At 41.0% G+C, this 27,306-nt stretch overlaps 1 protein-coding gene across 3 annotated transcripts in view; it reads right to left on the reverse strand.

The window, feature by feature from the left end:
• RABGGTA (Rab geranylgeranyltransferase subunit alpha) overlaps positions 1-27,306 on the reverse strand; it is a 90,439-nt gene that overhangs the window by 22,784 nt on the left and 40,349 nt on the right. For all 3 annotated transcript variants that reach the window (XM_077469738.1, XM_077469756.1, XM_077469746.1), the window contains exons 9-12: positions 17,914-18,006; positions 15,801-15,903; positions 15,663-15,714; positions 13,879-13,967 (exon numbers count right to left, since the gene is read on the reverse strand). In XM_077469738.1, the coding sequence (XP_077325864.1) occupies positions 13,879-13,967; positions 15,663-15,714; positions 15,801-15,903; positions 17,914-18,006 (337 nt within the window). The remainder of the gene's footprint in view (positions 1-13,878; positions 13,968-15,662; positions 15,715-15,800; positions 15,904-17,913; positions 18,007-27,306) is intronic.

Here is a 27,306-nt window from a genome sequence, read left to right on the forward strand (position 1 = left end):
TGCTGCAGTGTGAATGCCTCCATCCCCTCCCCATTGTAACAATTTTGAGTGCCATTGATAGGCATTCGGGAAGCATTAAAAACACGACCCAACTGCCTATTTTTAATGCCTGTGTGAAAGAGCTCTAACAGATTCAGAAGGAGAGAACAACAATTGGTGACCTTTATGTTTTTCCTCATGACAGTTTTCCTTTCATTTTTGTCAGTTTCACTTTTAATAGATAATCAGAAGTCATAAAAAATACAACATCGTATTAACTTATACAATAGGCTTAGACTTCTTTTATATTGTCATAAAGTATACTGTTTACTTGAATCTCCATATTGGCATTTATTATTAGGCATAATTATTTTTTATAATACCTAATTTGTGAATATTGAGTAAAACATATGTACATATCAATAGCCATATGTGTTTTCATATATTCCAGCATTCAGATCTATGACTGGGAAATAAACTGACAGACTGTAATCACACACACACTAGATTATTATACAAATTTTATACAGCGTCAACAGTTTGCGCAGCGCTTAACAAAATGAAGGCATACATTACAGTTACATTACAATTTGGTACAAGAGGAATCAGAGGGCCCTGCTCGTTAGAGCTTACAATCTAGAAATACATGGATTGAAGCAAGAACAGCCACACTATAATTATCTGCCTTCAACAGTTCTACCAACTTCTTTCTTGCACATTAATTCATTTCATTATGATTGATGGTTGCACTCAAAAAATAAAGTATGATTGTTCAGACTCATTAGAGTGAATGTCTTCCATCAGAGCCAGAAGTACAGTTGTAGGATCCATAGCTTCAGGTAAGCCAGGAATTAAATTTGTAACTAGTCTAGGAATATATACAAGACAGAAGGCATTATACCAAGGATGAATCTATGCAGCCATTGTAGAACACATCTTCCACCTTCGCTATTATGCAGACTGATGTATGTTAGCTGTGACTGTCAGGACCAGCCCACATGATGACCAATTATTTGTAGATTGGGTCTAATAGGCTTTTGTCTGTTAAATTGGTTGTAAACTCTCTCCTATACCTAGTGACGTGAATAGCCTCAGATGAAACAAATCCTCCTACATAAGTTTTACATGTATGTCTGCAGTCTTTCACTTTCTGCACTCTTTGAAATGTGCAGATCATGTTACAAATCTTTATTTCTAATTCAGCAGTGGGTTTATACTGTGAGAGCTGATTGGAGGAAAGGCACCCCCCCCCCCCCCCATAGGCAGAGGACCGAAGGAACATGCAGAGCTGTAGTCTGAGTAGACCGGCTCCCTGCTTGCTTCCCTCTAAGCACCCTCCCCGACACAAATTTTCAGCTGCTATCTCATGTGTCAGCGAACTTGTCAGAAGTGACTCTGCTGATAACAGAGGAACGGAACACCAGAGAAAAAACGGAACTCAGAGCATTGGAGAGAGATAGGTAAACAGATATATGTGCCTAGGTTAGATTTCATGAATGGGGTTTACAACCACTTTAAGAATGTATGGGTATATGGGGTCAGTGGCTGGATATCCCAAGTTTGAGCCCGCTGGAGCTGGTGTTAGACAGATTATTTATTGGTTAGATCCTTCTCTTGTTTTAATTTCTCAGAATGTAACTATGCAATTTTCTAATAGATACCAGGGGAAGGGTGGCTTCATGAAAAGTCTTTACTGGGGTGGATGCTGTATTGACTCTTGGATGGCTACGTTGGGCTGTATTTTGTTTTTTGCTGTTTTATATGTGCTTCTATATACACACTGTGTTTACAATTGGATATTTTGTATTTGTGAAGATGTCTTGGCATTACTTTCTCTGTATTGTTTTTGTTCTGTGTTTTATTTCTTTAATAAAACCCTTTTTTTCTGTTAATCAAAAAGAGAGAATGTATGGGTATCAAAAGCCTACCTAAAATATTCCACATGTCCTTTTACATTCAGCTCTGGAACAATAACCTGACTACTTCCTTTGCTAAAGTGAACGAAAAATACAGTAAAAAAAATAAAAAAGAAAAGAAAAAGAAGGTTACAATTCACTGTATATGTAAGATATACAGAAAACATACATAACCTTGAGACAGAAGGTGCCTTCCCAGCGGATGTGATTGAAAACCCAAGCAACTTTTAAACACACTCACATGCATTGTCAGATGCACTCGGATGCATTTTTTTCGGACTTGATTTGGAATATACAGATCATCGCAGGTAAAATGCAGCATGCAAGATATTTCCAAAATATCACACAAAGCACTGTTCGAATGAAAAGAGCCCTAATCACAAAAATGTTAAACTGGGTACACGCATATTGAAATTCAGCTGGTTCGACAAGAACAGGACTAATTTTGATCCGTGTGTAACTGCGTCTATTCTAACGACTGGCTTCTGTGTAATGGTCCTGCTGCCAAAACAGCATTCAATCGGTCGTTAAAGCCAATGGCTGCAGTGTTGATCAGTGTATTCTGATGGGACAGGAGTAATTCTGCTCTAAGAATACAAAAACTCGGTGTTGGATATTTCTGCATCCACATTTTCTTGTATGTGTCCTGGAATCTGAATTTTTTGTTTAACCCGTTGCGTGCAAAAATCACAAACACAGCAGACTGCATGACATTGCATCTGGTATGAATAAGCTCCAACAGTGATTCTAGGCAGAGATGTAACTAGAACTTTCAAGGCCCCCCTGACCACCAGCCAGGACCTTTCCCTTCAGGCCCTTCCCACTAATCTTGGGGCCCTTTACTCCCATTGCGGGACCCTTTATTACGGTCCTGCAGCAGGACCCGGTCACATGTTCTGTAGCCCCCCCCCACGGTGGCAGAACACCAAGTGTGTCCTTTGAAACTCTTGTTAGTTTCCCCACTGCTGTCTGCAGTTTTTTAACTGCTTCAGCCTCTGAAGATTCTACCCCTTTCCTGACCCTGACCAGAACACTTTTTGCGCTTCGGCACTGCGTCGCTTTAACTGACAATTGCGCAGTTCTGCGATGTTGCACCCAAACAAAATTGACACCTTTTTTTCCCCACAAATCGAGATATCTTTTGGTGGTATTTGATCACCTCTGCGGTTTTTATTTTTTGCGCTATAAGCAAAAAAAGAGCTACCATTTTGGAAAAAAACAAAATATTTTTTACTTTTTGCTATAATAAATATCCCCCAAAAATATATAAAAAAACTTTTTTTCCTCAGTTTAGGATGATATGTATTCTTCTACATATTTTTAGTAATTAAGGGCGGCAGGACCTGAAGAACCAATCTCCTTAATTTTCCCCCCTGCAACCCCTGTAGGTATGCCCCTAATTCTAGGGATCTGACATTAGCTCTGCAAAGATAAATGATGAACTGCATGTGACAAATGCAAAACATAAGAAAACATCTGAGGAAATAGGACCTTTATGATTCAGAATATTCCACTCTCACACGCTGTGATTTCAAGTGGCAGCAATCTTCAGATTCCTGCAGTTGGAATTGACAGATGTAAACAAAGTTGTGTGGCAATTTTGTGACTGTTTATACAGCCAGAGATTACCTGCAGAGATTATGGCCAGACACACACAAAGTGCATCCAGCAACGATCACTACAGGAAATCAAGGCTGTCCGAATGGTCACAAATAGCTGTGGCCGCCAATAGCCTTTCAGTGCATTATATGGGCTTAGTGGCTATTTGCGCACATTTGTCAACTCCAGCTGCAGGAATCTGCAGATTCCTATCACTGGAAAGCTCAGGGTATGTAATCACCCATGCAAATGGAGCCAAATTCAGTTTTCACTTTGTTATCTAGCAAAGTTGTTATTTCCATTTATTCAGTTAGGTCCAGAGTTGTAGTTCTGACTGCCTACTTTTCTTATATAAGCATTAGAGCTGCACGATTCTGGTCAAAATGAGAATCACGATTTATTTGCTTAGAATAAAAATATCATGCTTCTCTCACAATTCTAGCAGTGTAAAATCTTTCACATTATACAAAAACAATTGGGCTAACTTTGCTGGTTATTTTTTTTTTAATTAATTAAAGTGGAATTTTTTCCCCAAAAAATTGCATTTGAATGACTGCTGCGCAAATACAGTGTGACATAAAATATTGCACCAACCACCATTTTTTTTCTCTAGGGTCTCTACTAAAAAAATATATATAAATGTTTGGAGTTCTAAGTAATTTTCTAACAGAAAAAAATGATTTTAACTTGAAACCAACAAATGTCAGAGAAAGGTTTAGTGTTTAACTGGTTAAACTTCCCTTATTTTCACACCAAAGTGTATTCCTTTGATCTAAAGGACAAATTGTTAAAATGTTTATGGTCCTTTCACACGGGACAGATCCGTGATGATCCGCCCCGTGAACATCCACTTGCTCAGGGCGGATCGCTCTGTTGATCCCCGCTGAGCCGGCAGATGACAGGGCGGTCCCTGCACACTGTGCAGGGACCGTCCTGTCAGATCTCCATTCTCCTCTATGGGGGGATCGGATGAACATGGACCGCCTGTCCGTGTTCATCCGATTCGCTCTGCAAATGGATAGAAAAATAGGATTTTCCTCCGTCTGCAGAATCGGACCATAGCAGAGACGGATGATATCGAGTGTTAGCGGATGTTCATCCGCTGACACCCGCTATCCCATAGGGATGCATGTATGTCCGTATTTCATCCGAAAACGGATGGATGAACTACGGACATACTGTCCACATGTGTGAAAGGGGCCTTTCTTAAGTTCTTAACTTAAGTTCCACTGCTAAAGAATGTTGTGATTTTTGGCAGACTGCCCGTATCTTTTTTTCCTTTCTTTTGACAGCTGTTGGCTTTAGCAGAGCAGAGAAAACTCTTTGCATAGAAAGAATTGGGAAATACATTTTTTCAAGGTCGCAACAGGGAAAAAAAATTGCAATAACGATTCTTAACGATTAATCGTGCAGCTCTAATGAGCACCACAACAAAGTTTGGGGTTTATTTCCTAAAGCTAGAGAGTGCAAAATCAGGCTCAATTCTGCATAGAAACCAATGAGCGTCTAACCTCAACTTGTTCAATTAAGCTTTTGCAATAAAACCTAGAAGATGATTGGTTTCTATGCAGAAGTGAGCCTGATTTTGTGCTCTACAGCTTTAGTAAATAAACCCATTTGTGTCAAGATAACTAACCTAATATACTATGCAATAGGCGCCTTTGCTATTTTCACAATATTTTGCATGATCAGAAGAAAGTGTTTCATTAGTTCCTTCCTATTCTGAGAAACTTAGAAAACACGAGATGAAATATTAGCAATTTCAAGAAGCATGGTTTCATAGTTTCCGGTTAATAAAAGATCAAAAGTGGGAAGAAAATCAATGGAAACCATCGAAATGGTTAAAAAGTGTCACTTGTCATGAACTTGCAATTTTATAGTAGAGTAAAGTGACTCAACATTTTCAAAGGAAATGTATCTCCTCAACAATATAAGGCTATCCTACATCGTTCTGGAGTTTAGACACGTCCACAGGTTCTTTATAGAGAAATAAATGCAAAATAACCTGGGTAAAGTTCTATTGAAATCTTATCAATTTCTGTTTTGACATCTAAAATGGCACACTATTCTCACCACAGTTGTCACAGGGAATAGGCACCAATATGATGGCAGCATTTTCCATCCTCAGAGTCATGAATGGAATGGTCATTTGCATAGAAAACTGCTGAAGCACAGCAAAAAGACCAACTACTAAGTGGTGAGTGACTTTCACTCACTTAAAGGCCTCTTATAATCAGGACTAGACAGATCCCAGGGGTGTGTTGTTTAAAGCATATTTATGGTCAAAATCTAAAATCATATATTCATTTCCACATTGTATTTTAATTATTTCTAGTCTGGTGTTGGAAGGTTTTTAATGTAGAGAATGCATTAAGGTCATTCGTTTAGAACCACTTTAACTAATAATAAACATCTTAGCGTCAATTAAAAAGTTTAAATTTGAAGGGTTCAACGTTTTTTTCATATTCAGGAATCAAGTGGAAGCCCCTTTGCCTGGTAAATAATCTTTTTTGAATATTTTCCTGATAAACCAGTGTTGACAAAGCATAATACTGGCCAGTCAGCTTTGTTCTCTGTTGGTGAAAGTGATCTCTATGTACCATAGCAATGTTCTATAAGTGAGATCAATTACAGTTCATTACTTATTAGTAAGAATGGAAAACTCCTTGATATCAAGGTTTTTTTCAGGGTCTGGGTGTGAACCTGCAACTTCTGCAGTGTTTGGCTGTAGATATTCTGGTTGCGCCACCTGAGATACTGGACAGCTTCCAGCCTGATTTCTTAAGACAATCCTTCCTTGTACCTTGTCTCTGGTAAACCCTGAACTCTTTGCTCTTCCCATGAATTTCCTAGTTTAAACCATGTCTTTGCACTTCATGTTTGCTAGATTATTGTACTCTTTTCCAGCTAATATCTTGCTCCTTTCACTACTGCTGCCGTCCGTATCTTCTCTACCACTGGTTATCCAACTTTGGCGTATTCCTCGACTACGTTTTCACTTGCTCCCAACCTACAACCACTAGTTATTGACCTTTGGCTTGTTTATTAATTACACTTCTGCTTAACCACTTAAGGACCGCCGCATGCCAATGTACGTCATCAGAATGGCATGTACAGGCACAAGCACGTACATGCACGTGCTTGGCTTCCAGCGGGTGGGGGGTCCGATCGGACCCCCTCCCGCTGGATGCATCGGTCCGTTTCGCTTCAGGAGCGATCCGGGATGAGGGGATGGCTGTTGGTTTCTGGCCACCCCCTCTCGATCGCTCCTGGCGAATGAGAAGCTTCCTCCCACTGTGTATAGTAAACACAGGCAGGGAGGAAGTGATGTCATTCTCCTTGGGGCGGTCTTTTTGACCGGACTACAAGGAGAACACTGAAAGTAAGTGTACCAAACATTACACTAACATGTAGGCACACATAGGCACACAAAACCCCCCCCCCCCATCGCCCCCCCCCTCCCCCTCCCAGTCACAGTGTCACTGATTGCAGTGATCATTTATTTACTGATCACTGCATTCAGTGTCAGTTGTGACAGTAAAAAGTGTCAGGGCAGTTAGTGTTAGGTCCAGGGTAGCCCCCTACCACCCCCCAATAAAGGTTTAACCCCCTGATTGCCCCTAGAGTTAACCCTTTCACCCCCTTTTGCCAGTGTCACTAAGCGATCGTTTTTCTGATCGCTGCATTAGTGTCACTGGTGCCGCTAAGTAGCTAGTTATTTTTTTAGGTTCACCGCCAGGTTTTTATAGCGCTAGGTACCCCGATATACTACCCAATAATGGTTTTAACCCCCTGATTGCCCCTAGTTAACCCTTTCACCCCCTTTTGCCAGTATCACTAAGCGATCATTTTTCTGATCGCTGCATTAGTGTCGCTAGGTAGCTAGTTATTTTTTTAGGTTCACCGCCAGGTTTTTAAAGCGCTAGGTACCCCGATATACTACCCAATAACGGTTTTAACCCCGATTGCCCCTAGTTAACCCTTTCACCCCCTTTTGCTAGTATCACTAAGCGATCATTTTTCTGATTGCTGCATTAGTGTCACTGATGCCGATAGGTAGCTAGTTATTTTTTTAGGTTCACCGCCAGGTTTTTATAGCGCTAGGTACCCCCATATACTACCCAATAATGGTTTTAACCCCCTGATTGCCCCTAGTTAACCCTTTCACCAGCGATCACAGTATAAGTGTCACTGGTGACGCTGGTTAGCCAGTTAGTTATTTAGGTTCCCCGTCAGGTTTTTATATAGCGCCAGGGACCCCCATATACTACCTAATAAAAATTTGAACCCCCTGATTGCCCCTAGTGAAACCTTTCACCAGTGATCACCGTATAAGTGTTACGGGTGACTCTGGTTAGTTAGTTTGCTTTTTATAGCATCAGGGCACCCATCATTTATTACCCAATAAAGGTTTAACCCCCTGATCACCCGGTGGGTGATATCAATTAGGTTTTAGGGTCAGGGTCTGCGTCGCCCCAGGCAGCGCTAGGTTAGTGCCAGTACTGCTAACACCCACGCGCAAAGCATAAACCTCCCGTAGTGGTATAGAATCTGAACAGATCAATATCTGATCTGATCAAAAACACATTGTTAGCAGGATCAGCCCAGATACCTGCTAGCACCTGTGTTTTGCCCCTCCGCCCAGCCCACCGAAGTGCAGTATCGATCGATCACTGTCACTTACAAAACACTAAACACATAACTGCAGCGTTCGCAGAGTCAGGCCTGATCCCTGCGATCGCTAACAGTTTTTTTGGTAGCGTTTTATATTTAAATCCTGAAGGCGGTGCTTGGTTTTCGAGGTCCCGTACATGGCTAGGCTCCCAAAAAGTCCCCCACATGTGGTATCCCCGTACTCGGGAGAAGCAGCAGAATTTATTTTGGGGTGTAATTTGACTTATGCCCATAGCATGTGTGAGCAATATACTTGTGGAAAAATATAAAATATTTCATGGACTCAACATGCCTCTCAGTAAATAGCTTGGGGGGTCTACTTTCCAAAATGGGGTCATTTGGGGGGGTTTGTGCTATTTTGGCATTTTATGGCCTTCGAAACTGTGATAGGTAGTGAGGAGTGAAATCAAAAATTTGCACCCTTAGAAATCCTGAAGGCAGTGATTGGTTTTCGGGGTGCCGTACGCGGCTAGACTTCCAAAAAGTCCCACATATGTGGTATCCCCGTACTCAGGAGAAGCAGTAGAATATATTTTGGGGTGCAATTCCACATATAACTATGGCATGTGTGAGCAATATATCATTTAATGACAACTTTTTGTAAACTTTTTTTTTTTGTGTCATTATTCAATCACTTGGGACAAAAAAAAATATTCAATGGGCTCAACATGCCCCTTAGCAATTTCCTTGGGGTGTCTACTTTCCAAAATGGGGTCATTTGGGGGGGGTTTGTACTGCCCTACCATTTTAGCGCCTCAAGAAATTAGATAGGCAGTCATAAATTAAAAGCTGTGTAAATTCCAGAAAATGTACTCTAGTTTGTAGACGCTATAACTTTTGCGCAAACCAATAAATATACGCTTGACATTTTTTTTACTAAAGACATGTGGCTGAATAGATTTTGCCTTAAATGTATGACTAAAATTGAGTTTATTCGATTTTTCTTATAACAAAAAGTAGAAAATATATTTTTTTCTCAAAATTTTCTGTCTTTTTTTATTTATATCGCAAAAAATAAAAATCGCAGAGGCAATCAAATACCATCAAAAGAAAGCTCTATTTGTGGGAAGAAAAAGGACGCCAATTTCGTTTGGGTACAACATTGCATGACCGCGCAATTACCAGTTAAAGCAGTGCAGTGCGAAATTGTAAAAAGACCTCTGGTCCTTAGGCTGAAAATTGGTCCGGGGCTGAAGTGGTTAATCCCTACCTGCTGTATCTACTTGATCCCTACCTTCTACTGGAGCCCGGCTTGCAGACTTCCTGGTGGAGTGATCCTGAGGAATGCACCTGACATTAAAATGCAGCAAAACCCATCTCCACCATCAACAGCTCTGGTCAAGGCCAGTTAGTGCTTAGCCCCTGCACCTCGGGTGAGCCTGCACCATCTGCCAGGGTGACCTGCTCTTCTATTTGCTTGTGTACCATCTGGTTGGTGGGAGCCTCTCTACTGCTATAGCTACTGGTCTCCAAGCCTGACCATGACAGCTTTTTTATATTCAGTAATGAAATACACCATTCATCCAGCACATAAATTATTTGTTCTATACTTGCAGCATGTTTAAAGGAATAAAACATGGAGAAAAGTGCATGTATTCCAGAGGTGTAATAAATATGTTTTTTTTATTTTATTTTGCTTGACACACACTTTAATTTTATTTGCAGCATAAGTACCTTAGAATAGTAACAGGTAGAAAGAGCAATACACTGATCTTCCCAATGAAGAGTTGTGCAATGGGTTTGACAATACAAGTCTTAGTTGTTGGAGGACAGGCAGGCTGTGCACCCAGCACAGCCAGAAAACTGACCACGCTAGGAACAATGTGCTTCTATACCTAGTGTGGTCTGTTTGAAATAGGAAAGCAAGGGGTCTGGATCACCAGGTATTTCACACAAGGGGAGCAACACAAAAAAAAAAAAAAAAAAAAGAACAGAAAACTTTTTAACACAAGTACATGGCACAGCAGGCACATATCAGGAATCTGTAAAGTGTTTTGAGAAAACCCCACTATATGTTTGTTATGTGTTCCCATTCACACAACATATCTAAAAGTAATAGAAACATATTTAACTTTCTCAGTGTTTGTTTGGCTTAGAAAACTCACTGTCTTCTTATACTTCAAAAGACTGGAAAAGATCCTCTGTACTGCAGTTATCTGAAATAAAGCAGTTTTTATTCAACTTCATACATAGTTAATCTGCCTATGGATGGTGCCAAGTCAGAAGATTACCAGACTGTACAGGCAGACTGAATCTAAGGAGGCATGTCAATGCATAAAGCTCCTTTGGAATCAACACAATCTGTCACCACTGACAAAGAGGAATACACAGAGTTTCTCTTCATTAACCTAGAACAGACTGTGTTCAAATCCAGTTTACAAATGATAATGAAATCTGCAAGCACAGTACAGACAGGATTATTTATGGTAAATATTAACGTCACAGCTCTGCACAGGAAACATCAGTTTTGATGTTTTTAGAAAACAGTAAGTAAAATTGATGCAGCAGTTTTTATTTTTGTAAAAAAAAAGTGCAGTTCCTTTAAAAAGTATTCATACTCCTAGATACTTCTTCCACATTTTGTCATGTTACAACCAAAAACGTAAATGTGTTTTATTGGGATTTTATGTGATAGACCATAATTGTGAAGTGGAAGGAAAATTATAAATGTTTAATTTTCTTTTACAAATAAATATCTGAAAAGTGTGGCATGCATTTGCATTCAGCTCCCTTTACTCTGATACCCCTAACTAACATTTATTGTATCCAATTGCCTTCTGAAGTCACCTAACTAGTAAAAAGAGCCCACCTGTGTGTAATTTAATCTCGGTATATGTTCTGTGAAGCCCTCAGAGGTTGTTAAAGAACCTTAGTGAACCTTAGTGAACAAACAGCATCATGAAGGCCAAGGAACACACCAGACAGGTCAGGGATAAAGTTGTGATCAGGAAACAAACAAGGGCGCACACACCGCTTTAGGCAACAAAAGTGGACACACCCGGTTCAAGGTGCTAATCCCAAATCACCACCATTAGTACTATGAAGAAGAGGACTTGATTGCACACTCAAGTCCAAAGGACTCTGCTGTTAAAGTTTTCTTTATTGTCATAAGCCAGACAAACTTGCAAGTATGAATAGTTAAGACTATATTAACTATTAACTATTCATCCTTGAAAGTTTGTCTGGCTTATGACAATAAAGAAAACCTTAAACCCTTGTAAACACGGTCGGACATTCCGACAACAAAATCCGTCGAATTTTGCCCGAAACTGGTGTTGCATACACACGGTCGGACAAAGTTGTCGGAAAATCCGATTGTTCGTAACGTGATGACGTTATTTCGTTACAACGGGACTACGTTCAGGCTAGTAGCCAATAGCTTTGGTCTTGGGATTTTGATCTGAGCATGCGTGGCACTTAATCCGATCAGAATTCTCTCATGTTGTCAGAAAATTTTATAGCCCAGCTCTAAAACTTTGTCGGTCGGATATTCCAAAAGAAACAGTCCGATGGAGCCCACACACGGTCGGATTATCCAACAACGCGGTCCGATCGGACATTTTCCATCGGAATGTCTGACCGTGTGTACAAGGGCTAACAGCATCCTTTGGACTTCAGTATGCAATCAATTCCTCTTCTTCAGGGATAAAGTTGTGGAGAAGTTTAAAGCAGGATTAGGTTATAAAGAAAAATATCCCAAGCTCTGAACATCTGATGGAGCACTGTTCAACCCATCATCCGAAAATGTGAAAAGCTGGTAGAGATATACCCGAAAAGACTTGCAGCGAAATGTGGTTCTACAAAATATTGACTCAGGGGGGCTGAATACAAATGCATGCCACACTTTTCAGATATTTATTTGTAAAACATTTGGAAAACCATTTATCATTTTCCTTCAACTTCACAATTATGTGCAACTTTGTGTTGGTCCATTACATAAAATCCCCAAAAAATACATTTACATTTTGGGTTGTAACATGACAAAATGTGTAAAATTTCTAGGGGTATGAATACGTTTTCAAGGCACATTATGTTCTATAACCTATATAACTGGAAATACAATGTAAAGCGCTTCTTCATGGACAGTGACATCTGCTGGTTATTTAAGGAAGTTCATCCTGAGAGAAATATAAAGGCTGCCATTACTAATCCATTTCTGAAAATGTCCCAAAAGTGTCCTCAGTTTTCAACCCTGTCTGGAAAAAGTAGGCAGCTCAGGAATGTTAATCAAAAGGTCAGAAATCTGATCTGACACAGAAAATACTCAAGCCATTAGGTCAGCAGGACAGCCAAAGGCAATGGCAGTCTACATAAGTCTGTCATACAGGTTTCCTCTAAACTATACCTTTCCAATGAAACTATTTTGATTCTTTCATGTCATTGCTTTAATAATCAAAAGTTTTATTTAAAAAAAAACATTAGCAATACTGCTTCACACAGCAGGCTAGCTAAGATGGGCTAGTTTTTCCACTATCATGTTTTTTAAAAGAGTTGAGATGTTAATTGATACCAGGTAGCAGATGCCTCATAGTGATTAGGAATCCTAAAGCTGTCCTTTACTGAATGGCGTTTCATCATAAGCGTAGCTGCAAAGTAAATACTGTAATTTATGCATGTGCAATAAAGATCTATTTTACAAATAGGGTTCATTTTCCATTAAAGGGTAACTCCACTTTCATGGGGGAAAAAAAATAGCATATAAAATTGCGACTCAAGTCATTGAATGTTATTAAAAATTACCTTTTCTTTTCAATCTGCAGTGCTGTAAATTTCTGTAGAAATGCAATGCAATGCAATATGGCTACCTGGAGGTGTTCCGTATACAGAATGTGTACAGAACACCTCCCAGAAACATAATTTCCTGTTTGTGTAATTGGCTCACTGATTTTCCCAGAAGCCTACACTAAGATACAAGTCAGATTTTTGGCATCTCTTGCAACAAAATGGTAATTTTTGGTAAGATACTCCCTATAGGAAATTACGTCTAAAGGGATGCAGACCTTGACACTGCAGCAGGTGGTTGATAATTATGAAACTACTCCCATTAGACTCACTTGGCACAGGGGCACAGAGGAACAAACAGGGAATTCTTTAGAATAACAAAATGTAGGAATCTGCAACAAAGTTTGTTAAATCCCTGCAATGTACATAGATCACCCAGCAGGGAATGTTTTTTTCCTCAACAAAAAAGTGGAGTTACTCTTTAATATAAATCCTGAACAGTCAACCAAGCCTCACCTGCACTTAAGTGGGCCTTGGATTAAATGAAAATATATACATAAAATCCCATTTCAACTTCATATAAATAAATGTTAAAGTTTCCAGTGCCATTGTCTGGTTAGGAATAAGGTTTTCACTGTGTATCATGGAGCTGCCATAGTTGCACGTCCTCAGACTGCACAGATAGAGACGATTTTGTAAAACTGCTTTACTCAACCATAAAAGTCATAAGACTTCAGACAAACAGTGCTCTGTGTTTCATTATCCAAGGTCTCAGATTGGCTCTTCACACCATAAATATAACACAGGCAATTTTTTAATGTACTTGGTACAACTGGACATGTAAAATACATAGAAAAGTATCTTTTACTACATAATCTTAAAAATGCATTTGTATACTGAGTGAATAACAAAAAAGGCAGTTACGGTACTTCCTATACATCAGCAATCTACAGTAAAAAATAAACAAAAGCAACAAAAAAAACCTTACACTTATTGTCAGGTTCCAGTTCCTGGAGTTCCTTGCAGGATTGTAACTCACGCTGTAGGACATTGCTCTTCCCCTCAGAGAGCTCCAAGCTAGAGAAAAATGGCAACACTACTAAGATGGAACCATCAAAGGCTTTCTCGATAGAAAAAGAAATGGCTAATTATTACATCAATAAAGCATATGGTAAACTCTAACAACACATTTTTCTTATTTGCTCACTTTAGTTTGGTTAAATATTCCATTGAATATATTCTGTTGTTTAACAAATGCAAAAATCAATGTAGCTGTTCACCCAGCTGGGAATCTTGTGAGCTGAAACTTTTGAACTATCTTCCTATGTATTGTTGCCTACTTTCTCTGTGAACCTTCACATTATGGAGAAGAGTGGAAGGTCTTATGTAGTCTTAACACACACCCTGTCCTAGAATGACAATTCTATGATTGTCACACTAGAACAACAATAGTGCTACTGGTGAAAATAAAATAAAAAGCAAAAGTTCGACTTCACCAGGAAACTGAATGTGGAACTTTTGCAGAGCATTTCGATTTGTGCAGAGCATCACCATCACAGTGAGTGTTATAGTTTATAAATCAATGGCAGAGGATAGATACAGCTTAGTATGAGTTTCTGGGGACTGTTGCTTTTTTGTCACCAAGTTAAGCCTACAATCAGGGGTATAACTACAGGGGTCGCAATTGTAACCCACCCCCATGCTCCAGGGGGTCTGTGCGGCTCACCTGTACACCTGGATAGGAGGGGTGGCATATAGAGGAACCAATCCCCTCCATTTTCCTCCTGCAACCACTGAATACCTGCGGGAGGGAGAGAAGGAGAAGCGGGCATTCAGTGGCTGCAGGAGGAAAATGGAGTGCTTCGGTTCCTCTAGATGTCGCTGCTGCCACCCCTCCTATCCAGGTCCTGCTGTCCCAGGGCCTGTGTGTACTCTCCTGGCCCCCCTCTTCTCCCACAGCTCTGCCAGATCTCCCCTCCCCTCTCCAGCCGGCTGCTTTTAGGAAGGAGAGTGGTGAAAGTGTGGGTAATTTACCAGCCCCTTCCTTTTCTGGGTGGACAGAGTCAGTGATCGGTACTTTTGTTGTTTACTATGCTTCTGTTTGTGAATGAAGGGGGAGTTTTGTACAGAACAATTCCTGTCCATTCATTCTGTGCAGCTGAGGCTACAGAGATGGAGATGTGGGCTGTGTTTTCAACCTACTTTCTCTGTCACAAAGCTGGAACATCAGAGGTCTGTTTAGACATCTGATATCTCACCAAAGCCCCCAATGAGGCTCCTAAAAAAAATAAAATGGTTAAAAAGATAAAATAAAATAAAAGCTATTGACACCAATGGCAGAACTACCAGGGTAGCAAAGGTCACACTTGCGACGAAGTCCTGGTGTTCCACCACCATGGGGGGGCCAAGACAGCAGGAAGGGGGCAGCTGCAGAACACGTGAAAGGGTCCCATTGCGGGACAGTAATAAAGGGCCCCTTAATGGAAGTAAAGGTTTCTGGGATCAGTGGGAAGGACTCTGGGCCCAGTTGTAAGGGCCCTTCATGGTTTCTTCCCCTGGGGCCCTGAAGGTTCCAGTTACGTCTCTGACTACAGTTCTCACTTCTTTTCTCAGACCTTCCATGTAACTAAAAAATCTGAATGGGATCCTATCGTATATATGTTCCACTAGAGAGAGTGTGTGGGGTAAATTACACTTTTGGAGTAGTATTAGAATATAAGAAATGCACAAAAAAGGAAAAGGAAACACCAGAAACAAAAAAAAATACATTACCTGAAAATTTTATCTTCTGTTACAGAATCTCTAAACCATGTGACCCGTTTTCCTATATTAAAGCAAAAACATCAGTTTCCAGTATGGAGGATGAATACATTTACAGATACTGCACTGATTACAAGGTCTGCTGGTCACCTGGATATGAGGAACACTCCTTCTTAGCTTCACCATCCTTCCAGATGACCTTAATCTTATGCTGACAATGGCCACTTAAACGGCCTTTGGGGACATCACAGACCTATAAAGAAAATGCACATACTATCATGTCAGACTGCAAAACATATTCACACTGGTCCAGTCAACCAAGTCTACAGTATCCAATTTTGCCTTAGTTGGCCATTTAAGACAAAATAATAGATTTGTGACTTGATCAGGTCTAAGGAAGCTCTGTTAGCATCTGCTGCAGTATTGAAGCAAGGTGCTCAGTTCATAGAAATTAATGGAGAAACTCACACAAAAGGATGCAGGTGGCTTAATTACTAATCAAAATACTGCAATGTGCTATGCGGGTCAGCCAGTGCTGTGGGGGGTAATCTTTGCATTAGAAGTATTGGTGTCTATTTAGCTTTTTGAAAAGCCTTTCCTACAGTTTTACGTAGAATTTCCAAAGTATGTAAATCATACTTTAATTTCTAAAGGTTATCATGTTATTTAATTTTACTGTTTAATGTGTGCAGAGGCAGTCAGAATAAATCTTGTATTTACTGTCCATGTTATTGTGACATACTAGACCCTTTTTAACTCACCAAGCTTGATTTGGATGAGAAAGCAAAGAGTTTTATGCAGTTTCTCCTAGTATTCAGAATGCTACAACTGCTTAAAACAAATCATTATCCATGGCCTTTGCACGTCATGTTGGACTGCAGAGCTGATGGCAGGCAACCATCTTGGAATACCGATTAACCACTTAAGGACCAGGCCTCTTTTTCAGATTTGGTGTTTTCATGTTTAAAACTGTTTTTTTTGCTAGAAAATTACTCCCAAACATTTTATATTGTTTTTTTTCTAACACCCTAGAGAATAAAATGGCGGTCATTGCAATACTTTTTTTTACACCGTATTTGCGCAGCGGTCTTACAAGCGCACTTTTTTTTGAAAAAATGCACTTTTTTGAATAAAAAAATAAGACAACAGTAAAATTAGCCCAATTTTTTTTTATATTGTGAAAGATAATGGTATGCCAAGTAAATTGATACCCAACATGTCACGCTTCAAAATTGCGCCCGCTCGTGGAATGGCGTCAAACTTTTAGCCTCAAAAATCTCCATAAGCGACATTTAAAAAATTCTACAGGTTGCATTTTTTGCGTTACAGAGGAGGTCTAGGGCTAGAATTATTGCTCTCGCTCTACCGATCGCGGCGATACCTCACATGTGTGGTTTGACCACCGTTTTCATATGCGGGCGCTACTCACGTATGCGCCCGCTTCTGTGCGCAAGCTCGTCGTGACGGGGTGTTTTTAAAAAAAAATTTTTTTTTCTTCTTATTTATTTTAATTTATTTTATTCATTTTTACACTGTTTTTAAAAAATAAATAAAATGGATCACTTTTATTCCTATTACAAGGAATGTAAACATCCCTTGTAATAGAAAAAAGCATGACAGGTCCTCTTAAATATGAGATCTGGGGTCAAAAAGTCCTCAGATCTCATATTTGGGCTAAAATGCAAAAAAAAAAAAAAAAAAAAAAAAAAAGAAGATCTGACATTTAAAAAAAAATATACCTTTAAGAGGTATGGGCGGAAGTGACGTTTTAACGTCGCTTCCGCCCTGCTATGGTATAGAGACGAGTGGGGGCCATCTTAGCCTCACTTGTCTCTATGCCCAGCAGATGGAAGGACCCGATCGCCTCCGCCGCTACCGACGGCTCCGGTAAGCGGCGGAAGGTGCGGGAGGGCGGCGGGAGGGGGGGGAGCACCTCTCCCGCCGCCGATAGCGGTGATCTCGCGGCGAATCCGCCGCAGAGACCACCGTTATCGTACAGAGGACCGCTGCCTTTACCGAGATATCCCTCTTCAAAAAAATCACGTACATCCCCGGTGGGCGGTCCCCAAGTGGTTAAAGCTACTTGTGTAACTATTTTTTAGAATCAGCTTCTTGAGAGATGTCCCTTTATGAGTGAAGTGAGGCCAGAACATGTAAAAAAACAAATGCTAGAAACCTGAGATCAGGATTATGAGAAAGATCAATAAACCCAAGAGATACACAGGTAATAATTGGCACACAATATAAATTAATATTTTATTACCCAGACTAAACTTGGCTTTTCTTTGCCTTCAGGAGTTTTCCAGGTGACCATGACCGGTCTCTCATCAATAAACAGTATTAAATCACTCCCCACCTAGGACATGTGGAACAAGAATATAGGTGATTTGAGGACATACGTGACAACAAATGTGGACTCAAATGTTAGTCTTCTTTAAGGGCTGGTTCACACCACATGCAATCCAACACATTTTTTTCTGCATCAAAAACGCATGGACAGTAGGTTACATAGATTTCAATGGCAAATTTCAGACCACTGCAGTGGGTTCCATTACAGTCATCAACAGTAGAACATGCTGCACTGTTTTGTGCAAGATACTGTACTGGAAAGTGGCAAAATGCATCATAAATGCACTGGAATGCATCTAAAACGCAATGGACTGGAATGAGTTACAGTAAAAAAACAAAAACAAATAAAAAACACAGAGACACATCAAAAACGCGCTCTTGCAGAATGGCATCCAGACTATGTTTCTGTGGTGTGAACTAGCCCTAAAGGCACTGCACTTTAAATATAATTGGTTAAGACATTTAAACATTATAAAAAACAGGGATAAACAGCAGTGGCATTCCGCTATAGCATTCAAATTCATTACTTTAATAGCAATGTGGAGTACAGAAACATTTATTTTAGCAGTAAAGTTTGTGCAAAATACTATTGCTGCAAGGCTAAATCATTATGTAGCCAGAATGCACATGAACCCGCCCAAATAAGCCACATGATGTGCTAGGAGTAAAAAATAAATAAATGTCCTCTTCCTCACAGTGAATAAATGGGCCGCAACAATGATCACAAAAGGAAGCACCTCAAAATATTGCATTGTGCTTGCGATCCGCATGACCTATCTCCCAAAACTGCTCTATTTTTTCAGAGTATTACCAGTCCCAATTGCTTCTTACATATTGCAAATCCACCAAACGCAAACTCTTCCACCCGCCCCCGCATTAACAAGCAAACACTGTACGCTCGGAGGATCAATGGTGGTCTCTCAGTCCTCAATCTTCAGATGTATTACACGGCAGCGAACATTGGCCACTAACCCAACATGACACCTATCAAATGCTGATATGGGCCACTATTGACCTGGTCGAATCACATCCTATACCTATCTCCTCTACCCTGGCTCCCTCCCCGAAGCGCCCACGTGGGTTTGGGCCGTGTATGGTCCACTCTCTCCGCCTATGGGACTCTGTTAAATATTCGGTTGGCCTAATATCCTCCCACCTACCACCACTACGCCTTGCTCACTGCCCGTTATTTCCCCCCAGTTGTGAAAACCCTAAACAATTCTCATGGTGGACGGATAGTGGATTCACAGATGTCCATTCTCTGTTCACCCCCATGAGAATACTCACATTTGAAATGCTTAGATCTTCCCATGATATACCCCTACGAGAACATTATAGCTATCTTCAAATTAAACATTTCCTTCAACAACTCATAAGGGCTCAACCTACCCCATGTACCCTGACCCCCTTTGAAAATATTTGCAGGGCCACACCCCACTGCCCAGGGGTAATATCTCTACTCTACTCCTCCATTATCTCTATGAGGAAACCCCCAGTGAGAATATATCATACTCAATGGGAAAAAGACTTTGGCAAAACATTAGATCCGGAGGACTGGCAGATCATGACAATATCCCTTACAAAGAGCTCTAGGAATGTTCTTACTCTAGAAAATGCATACACGGTATTCTACAGATGGTACTACATGCCTGCTAGGCTAGCTCGTTTTATTCCTTCTTATTCTCCTCATGGTTACCGGGGTTGTTCACTGTGGTACCATGGCCCACATCTGGTGGACATGCCCAAAAGGTATATAGACTTTGGGTCAGACTTCGGGTCTGTACCCTCTTACGCAATATGCTCCACTCCAACTTGAAGAGAGACCCCTATGAAGCTATTCTATGTAAACTTATCCCTGAACTTCTCCACCTGGAAAGACAATTGGCCCAACACCTTTTTAATGCAACAAAGCTGACCATTGCGAGGGCTTGGAAAACTCCTATACTTAGCTTCGAAGCAGTGAAAAATCGTATGAATGAGATTATGATTAATAAGAAACTGACGTACCTGGCTTTTCACACACATACTACATTTCTTAGGGTCTGGCAACCATGGATAGCTTATAACCAACCCTCCAGGTTCAACAACCTACTTTTATCAATCGAAAGGCCTCCGGATGCACCCCCCCCCCCCCCATGATGGACTCTTCCTCCCCTTCCCCCCTTCTTCCTCCCTCTTTTTCTTTTTCTCTTATGTTCCCCCCTTAATCTCTCTCGTCTACCCATTCTCTTTATTTTATGGGTACTCTCTCCTGTGACTCCTAATATCACGGACTCGGTTTATTACTGTTGGTTACACCGATATGGTACAATCAAACTAAATAAACTGGACTACCTTATTATTTTTTCTCTTTTACCCACAACCAACTCGAGGTAGATAAAAGAATATATCTACTTACTTATGTTGCCCTTTTTTTTTTATATATGTGCCTACCGAGCAATATAATTCGGATTGTTTATTGAGCTTATCTCTATATCTACTCTTTTACTTTTATTTCCTTATATATTTTTTTATTGCTGTACTGATGACTATTGTACTACACAAATAACATCCCTTTGTTGGAATCCTCCTCTCCATCTTGTGTCCGATGTAACCATCACATTGTTGTACTTATTTGTTGTATTCAATTTTCCATCAATAAACCTTTGTAAAAGAAAATATTGCATTGTGCTTAAAAATCTACTCTTCCTAATGGTTTATACTGCTTATACTTCTTCCAAAGTTGGCATTTCAAGTCTTTTGTTGGGTTTCTAAGTGTCATTATAATTGAATGTAGTAGAGATATTGTGTTCAGTAAGATTTACAGGAAAACATGTCCGGGAAAAGGATTCAGAGCCCATTTGCAGTACATCCCTTGAGAGCACTTGTCAACTGATTCTTTAGAACTCATGGAAAATGATTAAATTGAGGTGCAGTTCACCATAGAAACGCAGTCCGGAGGCGTTCCAGATGTTTTTCTGCATGTGACGCAGTTTTTATGCATTCCAGTGCGTTTTCGATGCATTTTTGATGCAGTCCAGTGCATCCCCCCCCCCCCCCCCTATTTTCTTAACCTTAAAAAAAGACACGTGTGTTCCAGTACATTTTTGATGCATTTTACAGCGTTCCAGTACAGTGCAGGAAAAATACAGCATGTTCTACTATTTTTTCTGGAACACACTGGAACTGCAAGCACTGGTGTGTACTATGCCATAGAATATAACCTACTTTCCATGCGTTTGTGATGGCGAAAAAAAAAAAACGCACTGGACTGCATGTGGTGTGAACTGGCCCTAAAGCAGAACTTACTGTAGATAGATCCCCAGAAAGTTTACATAACATAAATGTCCCCTTGGTATTTCATTACATTTTGGTAGTCCCTCCACTAAGGTTTAGAGAACACCCAAGCTCCTCAAGCAATATAATCCACCAGTTTAACCCCCCCCAACCAAATTTTTAGTTGGGACAGCACATGGAAGAGTAGACATAATCCTTAATATTAATTATAATATTTATTACTGTATTTGTCCCCAATTTATCCACTTGCTGACCGCCCTATAGCATATTTACTGCTACAGGGCAGCTGTACTGTGCAGAATCACATATATTTACACATGTGATTTTGCAGTTCTGGGTAGGGGGCAAGCGCGTGTGCACCGCTTCTGCTGTAATTGGTCACAGCAGAAGCTGATCAGCGGGCGCCTGCCAATGGATGTCTCCATCACCTGTTGATTGTCGAGAAGAGAAGCTGGATGGATGTAAACAGGGCAGAGCTCTGTCTTGACAGCAGCGGTGTGATGGGTTTTCTTTCCCTGGAGAGCAGGGAAAGAAAAAATTCATCACATCCCTTAGTGAAAGCAGCACATGGAAACACTGGCTAGGCATACATTTAACCCTTCGATCACCCTAGATGTTTAACCCCCTCCTAGCAAGTATCACTAGTATAGTGACAGTGGATATTCTTTAGCACTGATCACTGTATTAATGTCACTGGCTCCCACAAAGTGTCAGTTAGTGTTAGATTGTCCCCCCACAATATCCCAGCCCACTGTAAGTTTCCCAGTATATTTACCATAGTTTGTGGACACTATACTTTTTGCGCAAAGCAATCAATATACGCTTATTGGGATTTTATAACCAAAAACATATAGTAGAATACATATTGGCATGAATTTATGAGGACATTTGATTTTTTTTATTGGATATGTTTTATAGCAGAAAGTAAAAAATATTGGGTTTTTTTTTCAAAAAAATTTCATCACATTTTTTTTTCCATTTATTGCACAAAAAATAAAGTGTTGCAGTGGTGATCAAATACCACCCCAAATCAATCTCTCTCTGCATCTGTTGTTAATGCAACAGTACCAGGGTGATGCCTGCAGCTGCACACATCATCCTGGTACAATCCCTTGAAGCAATATCGGTAACATCATTAAGTTTGTGACCGATGATTCAAAAAAACTGAATATCGGCCACACCGATAATTGGCCAACCCCTAATATATACTGTAAAAGTGGTTGTAAACCTGATTCATGAAATTTGAGCTGGGCACAAACCTGTACTGTTTTACGTCAGCGTAAGCATATATGGTAAATATCTCCTAAACCGTGCAGGTTCAGGAGATATTTACAGTACCTACAGGTAAGCCTTATTATATTAATATTATAGCACTTTAAAGTAACAAAAGGCTGTATCACAAAAAAATAGCCTGGTCATGAAAGGGGGGGGGGGAACATTTCATGATTTAAAAAATAACAAAACAGTAAAGTTAGCCCAATTTTTTTGCATAATATGAAAGATGATGTTACGCCGAGTAAATAGATACCTAACATGTCACGCTTTAAAATTGCGAACACTCATGGAATGACGCCAAACTTCAGTACTAAAAAATCTCAATAGGCGATGCTTTAAATTTTTTTACAGTTTACATATCGAGAGTTACAGAGGAGGTCTAGAGCTAGAATTGTTGCTTGCTTTCTAACGCACGTGGTGATACCTCACATGTGTAGTTTGAATGGCGTTTACATATGTTGGTGGGACTAACGTGTGCGTTCGCTTCTGAGCGCTAGCTACTGGGGACAGGGGCGTTTCAAAAAACAAATTTTTTTATTTTACTTTTTTTTTTTTACAAATTTTTTTTTTGATCAGTTTTATTCCTATTACAAGGAATGCAAACATCCCTTGTAATAGGAATCTATGTGATAGGTCCTCTTTATGGAGAGATATGGGGTCAGTAAGACCGCACATCTCTCCTCCAGGCTGGAAAGCATGAGATTGTGAAAAAAATGTCACCGATCCCATGCTGACAGCCACGATCGCGGCTTTGTTTACTTCCGGGAACCCGGGCGTGACGTCCTAACGCGCCTGGGCCTTCGACGGACATAGAGATGACTGGTGACCATCTGGTCACCGGAAATCTCTATCGTCATCATCCGGCGCCGGACGATTCTTTCTCGGGGTTCCCGATGGCATGGGAGAGCCCGGAGAAGCACCGGATAGCGGCGGGAGGGGGGATGTCCCCTCCCGTTGCCTGTAAGAACGATCAAGTGGTGGAACTGCCATTATGATCGTTCTTATGGTGCACAGAATCGCCAGCTGAAAACAAGGATATTTGAATGATGCCTGTGGCTGCTAGCATTATTCAGATATTCCCACTGAAAGTCCAGGACGTCATATGACGGCCGTGGGTGGGAAGTGGTTAAGTGCATCCATATTGCAAAAAATGGGCAATCAACTGATTGCTGCTACTTTGCTTTGCAGGGTCAAATGCAAAAAAGCTCCTGCCAAGCACTTCAACAGCAATCAATCAACAGCGGGTGCACAGACTATTCTTCCAGTATAGAGGTGTACTTATTCTATTAATCACAGAAAAATAGGATTTTTATAACAGCTTACCTGTAAAATCCTTTTCTTGGAGTACATCACGGGACACAGAGCCATAGTAATAACTATGTGGGTTATATAGGCCACCTTTAGGTCATGGACACTGGCACACCCTAAGACAGGAAGTTCACTCCCTATATAACCCCTCCCATTACCGGGAGTACCTCAGTTTTTGTAGCAAAGCAATATACGTGTATCCAAATAGGGGAGGCACCTCTGTGTCCCGTGATGTACTCCAAGAAAAGGATTTTACAGGTAAGCCGTTATAAAAATCCTATTTACTTTATTGTACATCACGGGACATAGAGCCATAGTAATAACTATGTGGGATGTCCCAGAACAATGCTACCCTCAGGGATATCTTAGGGGAAACAAAACTTGGCGCCATCGGACTTGAGGACCTATACTGCAGCCTGCAGGACATTGTGCCCAAAGGTGATATTCTCATGCCTTTTTACATCCACCTAGAATCTAGTGGATGTATGGACTGAAGACCATATGGTGATGCATTGCCCACGAAGCACTAACAGCCCTGGTGGACTGCGCTTTGATTTGAAAAGGTGGAATCTTCCTCTTCAAACCATAAGCTTAAACAATTACTTGCTGAATCCACTTAGAAATAGTAGATTTTGCGGCTGCCTGTCCTTTCCTAGGACCTTCAGGCAGCACAAACAAAACATTTGTTTTTCGAATCTGAACAGTCGCTTTCAGGTAGACCGCGACTGCTCTCACTACATCCAGCAAATGTAGCGACTTTTGCTCCGTAGAACAAGGAAAAAATGAAGGTAGAACAATTTTAAATGAAAACCTGACACTACCTTCGGTAGAAAGTTAGGATGAGGACGCAATACTACCTTATCCTTGTGAATAATCAAATATGGCTCTTTACAAGAAAGAACCGCCAACTCTGATATTCTTCTTGCAGAAGATATAGCTACCAGAAAAACAAATTTCCCTGTCAAAAGGACCAAGCGAATATATCATATTGGCTCAAAAAAACTGATTATATAACACCTAAAGAACTAAATTCATGTCCCAAGAATTCAGGGGTGACCTAACCGGTGGATTAAGTCGTGTTACCCCCTGTATAAAATTACGGACCAGGGAATGCGAAGCAAGTGGTCATTGAAACAATACCGATAAGGCCGAGACCTGGCCTTTGGTAGTACTTAAGGCCAACTTCATCTCTAACTATTTTCAGAAAATCAAGCATTCTACTTATGACATATTTTCTAGGATGGCAACCCCTGGAAAGATATGCCTTCCAGACTCTATAATATATGACTCAGTAGGCTGGCTTCCTTGCATTAATCAAGGTAGATACAACTGATCCTGACAGCCCACACTTCCTCAGAATGTGGGTTTCAATAGCCAAAGCGTTAAATTTATCGTTTGTAAGGTAGGATGGAATACAGAACCCTGCGACAGCAGGTCCGGATGTGGTACTAAGGTCCATGGGTCTCCTACCACCATCTTTAAGATCTCTGCATACCAAGATATTCTGGGCCACAAGAACCACGACTTCCTTTCCTGCTTGATCCTGCAAAGAAGTCGTGGAAGCAGCAGAATAGGAGGCAATGCTCAGGCAAGGTTCATGATTTTCAGCCCAAGTTAGGATATGGTTCACCTCTCTCTGGGCCGCAAGACTTCTTGTGCCCCCCCCCGGTAAATGATATAGGCCACTGCCCCGGCACTGTTGGATTGGATCCTGACAGGACAATTCTGCAATCTGAATGTCTAGGCCCAAGAGTGCTACCAGAATCTCTAGAATACTGATGGGCAAGGTCCTTTCGGTTCTGGACCATTTCCCCTGGGCAGTGGCCTCTTCCAGCACTACTCCCAACCTGAAAGGCTGGGATCTGTTGTTAGCACTTTCCATGTAACTAGTATGAAGGATTTCCCTTTCTGCAGATTCTTGGTTAACCACCACTAACTGAGGCTCTGGCACACCTTTGGAGACAGGTGCATTGGGAGGTCTAAGGCTTGGATCCTTTTGCTCCAAGCGGATAGGATACTGTTTTGTAGCAGTCTCGAATGAAACTGAGCATAGGGAAAGGCTTTGAATGAAGCCACCATCTTCCCTAATAACCTCATACAAAGGTAAATAGGAGAGTCCTTCTTCACCCTAACGATCTGGACCAGCTCCTTTAATGCTGTTTTATGGTCCGTATCTATGATCAGACCCAAGTATTCTAGCCTTCTTAAAGGTTTTAAGAAAGACTTCTCTAGGTTGAGGATCCACCCTAGGTCTTTCAGGTAGTTGACTGTGGTGACAACGCTTTTGTTTAAGTGGGCTACTGACCTGTCTACCAAGAGCAGGTCGTCTAGGTATGCAATAACTGTTCTACCTTGAGTCCTTAGTTTGGCCAGAGAAGGGGCCAGAACTTTTGTAAACACCCAGGGTGCAGTGGATAGACCGAAAGGCAAAGCTACAAACTGGAAATGGAGTTTCTCTACCTCGAAATGTAGATACTTCTGGTGAGCGGGTAAAATAGGCACATGCAGGTATGCATCCTTGATGTCGACTGACACCAGAAGTTCTCCTCCTTGCAGGATGGAGACTACTGATCAGATCGATTCCATACGAAACGAGCGGATATTTAGTAATCAGTTCAGATCCTTGAGATGTAGAATGGGTTTGACATCTCCATTTGGTTTTGGCAGCATGAAGAGGTTTGAATAAAACCCCAACCTCTGCTCTTCCATGGGGACCTCCATGATCACTCTTTGAGACAAGAGCCGCTCTAATGCTTGAAAGAGAGACTTCTTTTTCTCTGGATCTTTGGGGACATTTGATCTCAGAAAACGAGAAGACGGGAACTCCCAGTAACTCTAGTTTGTAACCTAGAGCTACTGTGGAGACCACTTATCTGTCCCGAAACTCTTCCTGCCAGACCCTTGAGAACTGCAGAAGTCTTCCCCCCCACTCACACGACAGGGGGTGCCCGTTCATAAAGAGGCCTTAGGATACCTCTTTGTAGGTACTTCCCCAGGACTTCTTCTGTCCCTGGGGTTGACTCTGAGGTTTACCTCTTGAACCTGACGGCAGAGGCCTTTCGCCACTGCCTAGTGGTTGATGCCCCTGACCTTGGAGAAGGAGCCCGTTTAAATGAAGGACGTTTATTCCTTTTCTTAATTGGCAAAAGGGTACTTTTTCCACTTGAAATTTTCTGCACGTATTTATCCAAATCATCTCGAAACAGCCGTTCACCATGAAAAGGAAACCCAGCCAGGAGTTTTTTGCATGGCGCTTCGGCTGACCAATTTTTCAACCATAAGATCCTACGCAAGTACAAGCGCAAGGCGTGAAGCCCGAAGAATAGAATCTCTAATAGCGTCAATAGCAAAACATAACGCCCCTGGCAGCTCGGCTAAATCCCGATGACCTTCAGTACTGGTCTCAACTGGTCCTTCAGGGATTGACATACACCTATTGCCGCCACTG

The sequence above is a fragment of the Lithobates pipiens genome, unplaced genomic scaffold (genome assembly GCF_037356315.1).
Source record: "Lithobates pipiens isolate NorthernLeopardFrog02 unplaced genomic scaffold, aLitPip1_a1.2 Scaffold_11, whole genome shotgun sequence".
In the NCBI taxonomy this organism is placed as follows: Eukaryota; Metazoa; Chordata; class Amphibia; order Anura; family Ranidae; genus Lithobates; species Lithobates pipiens.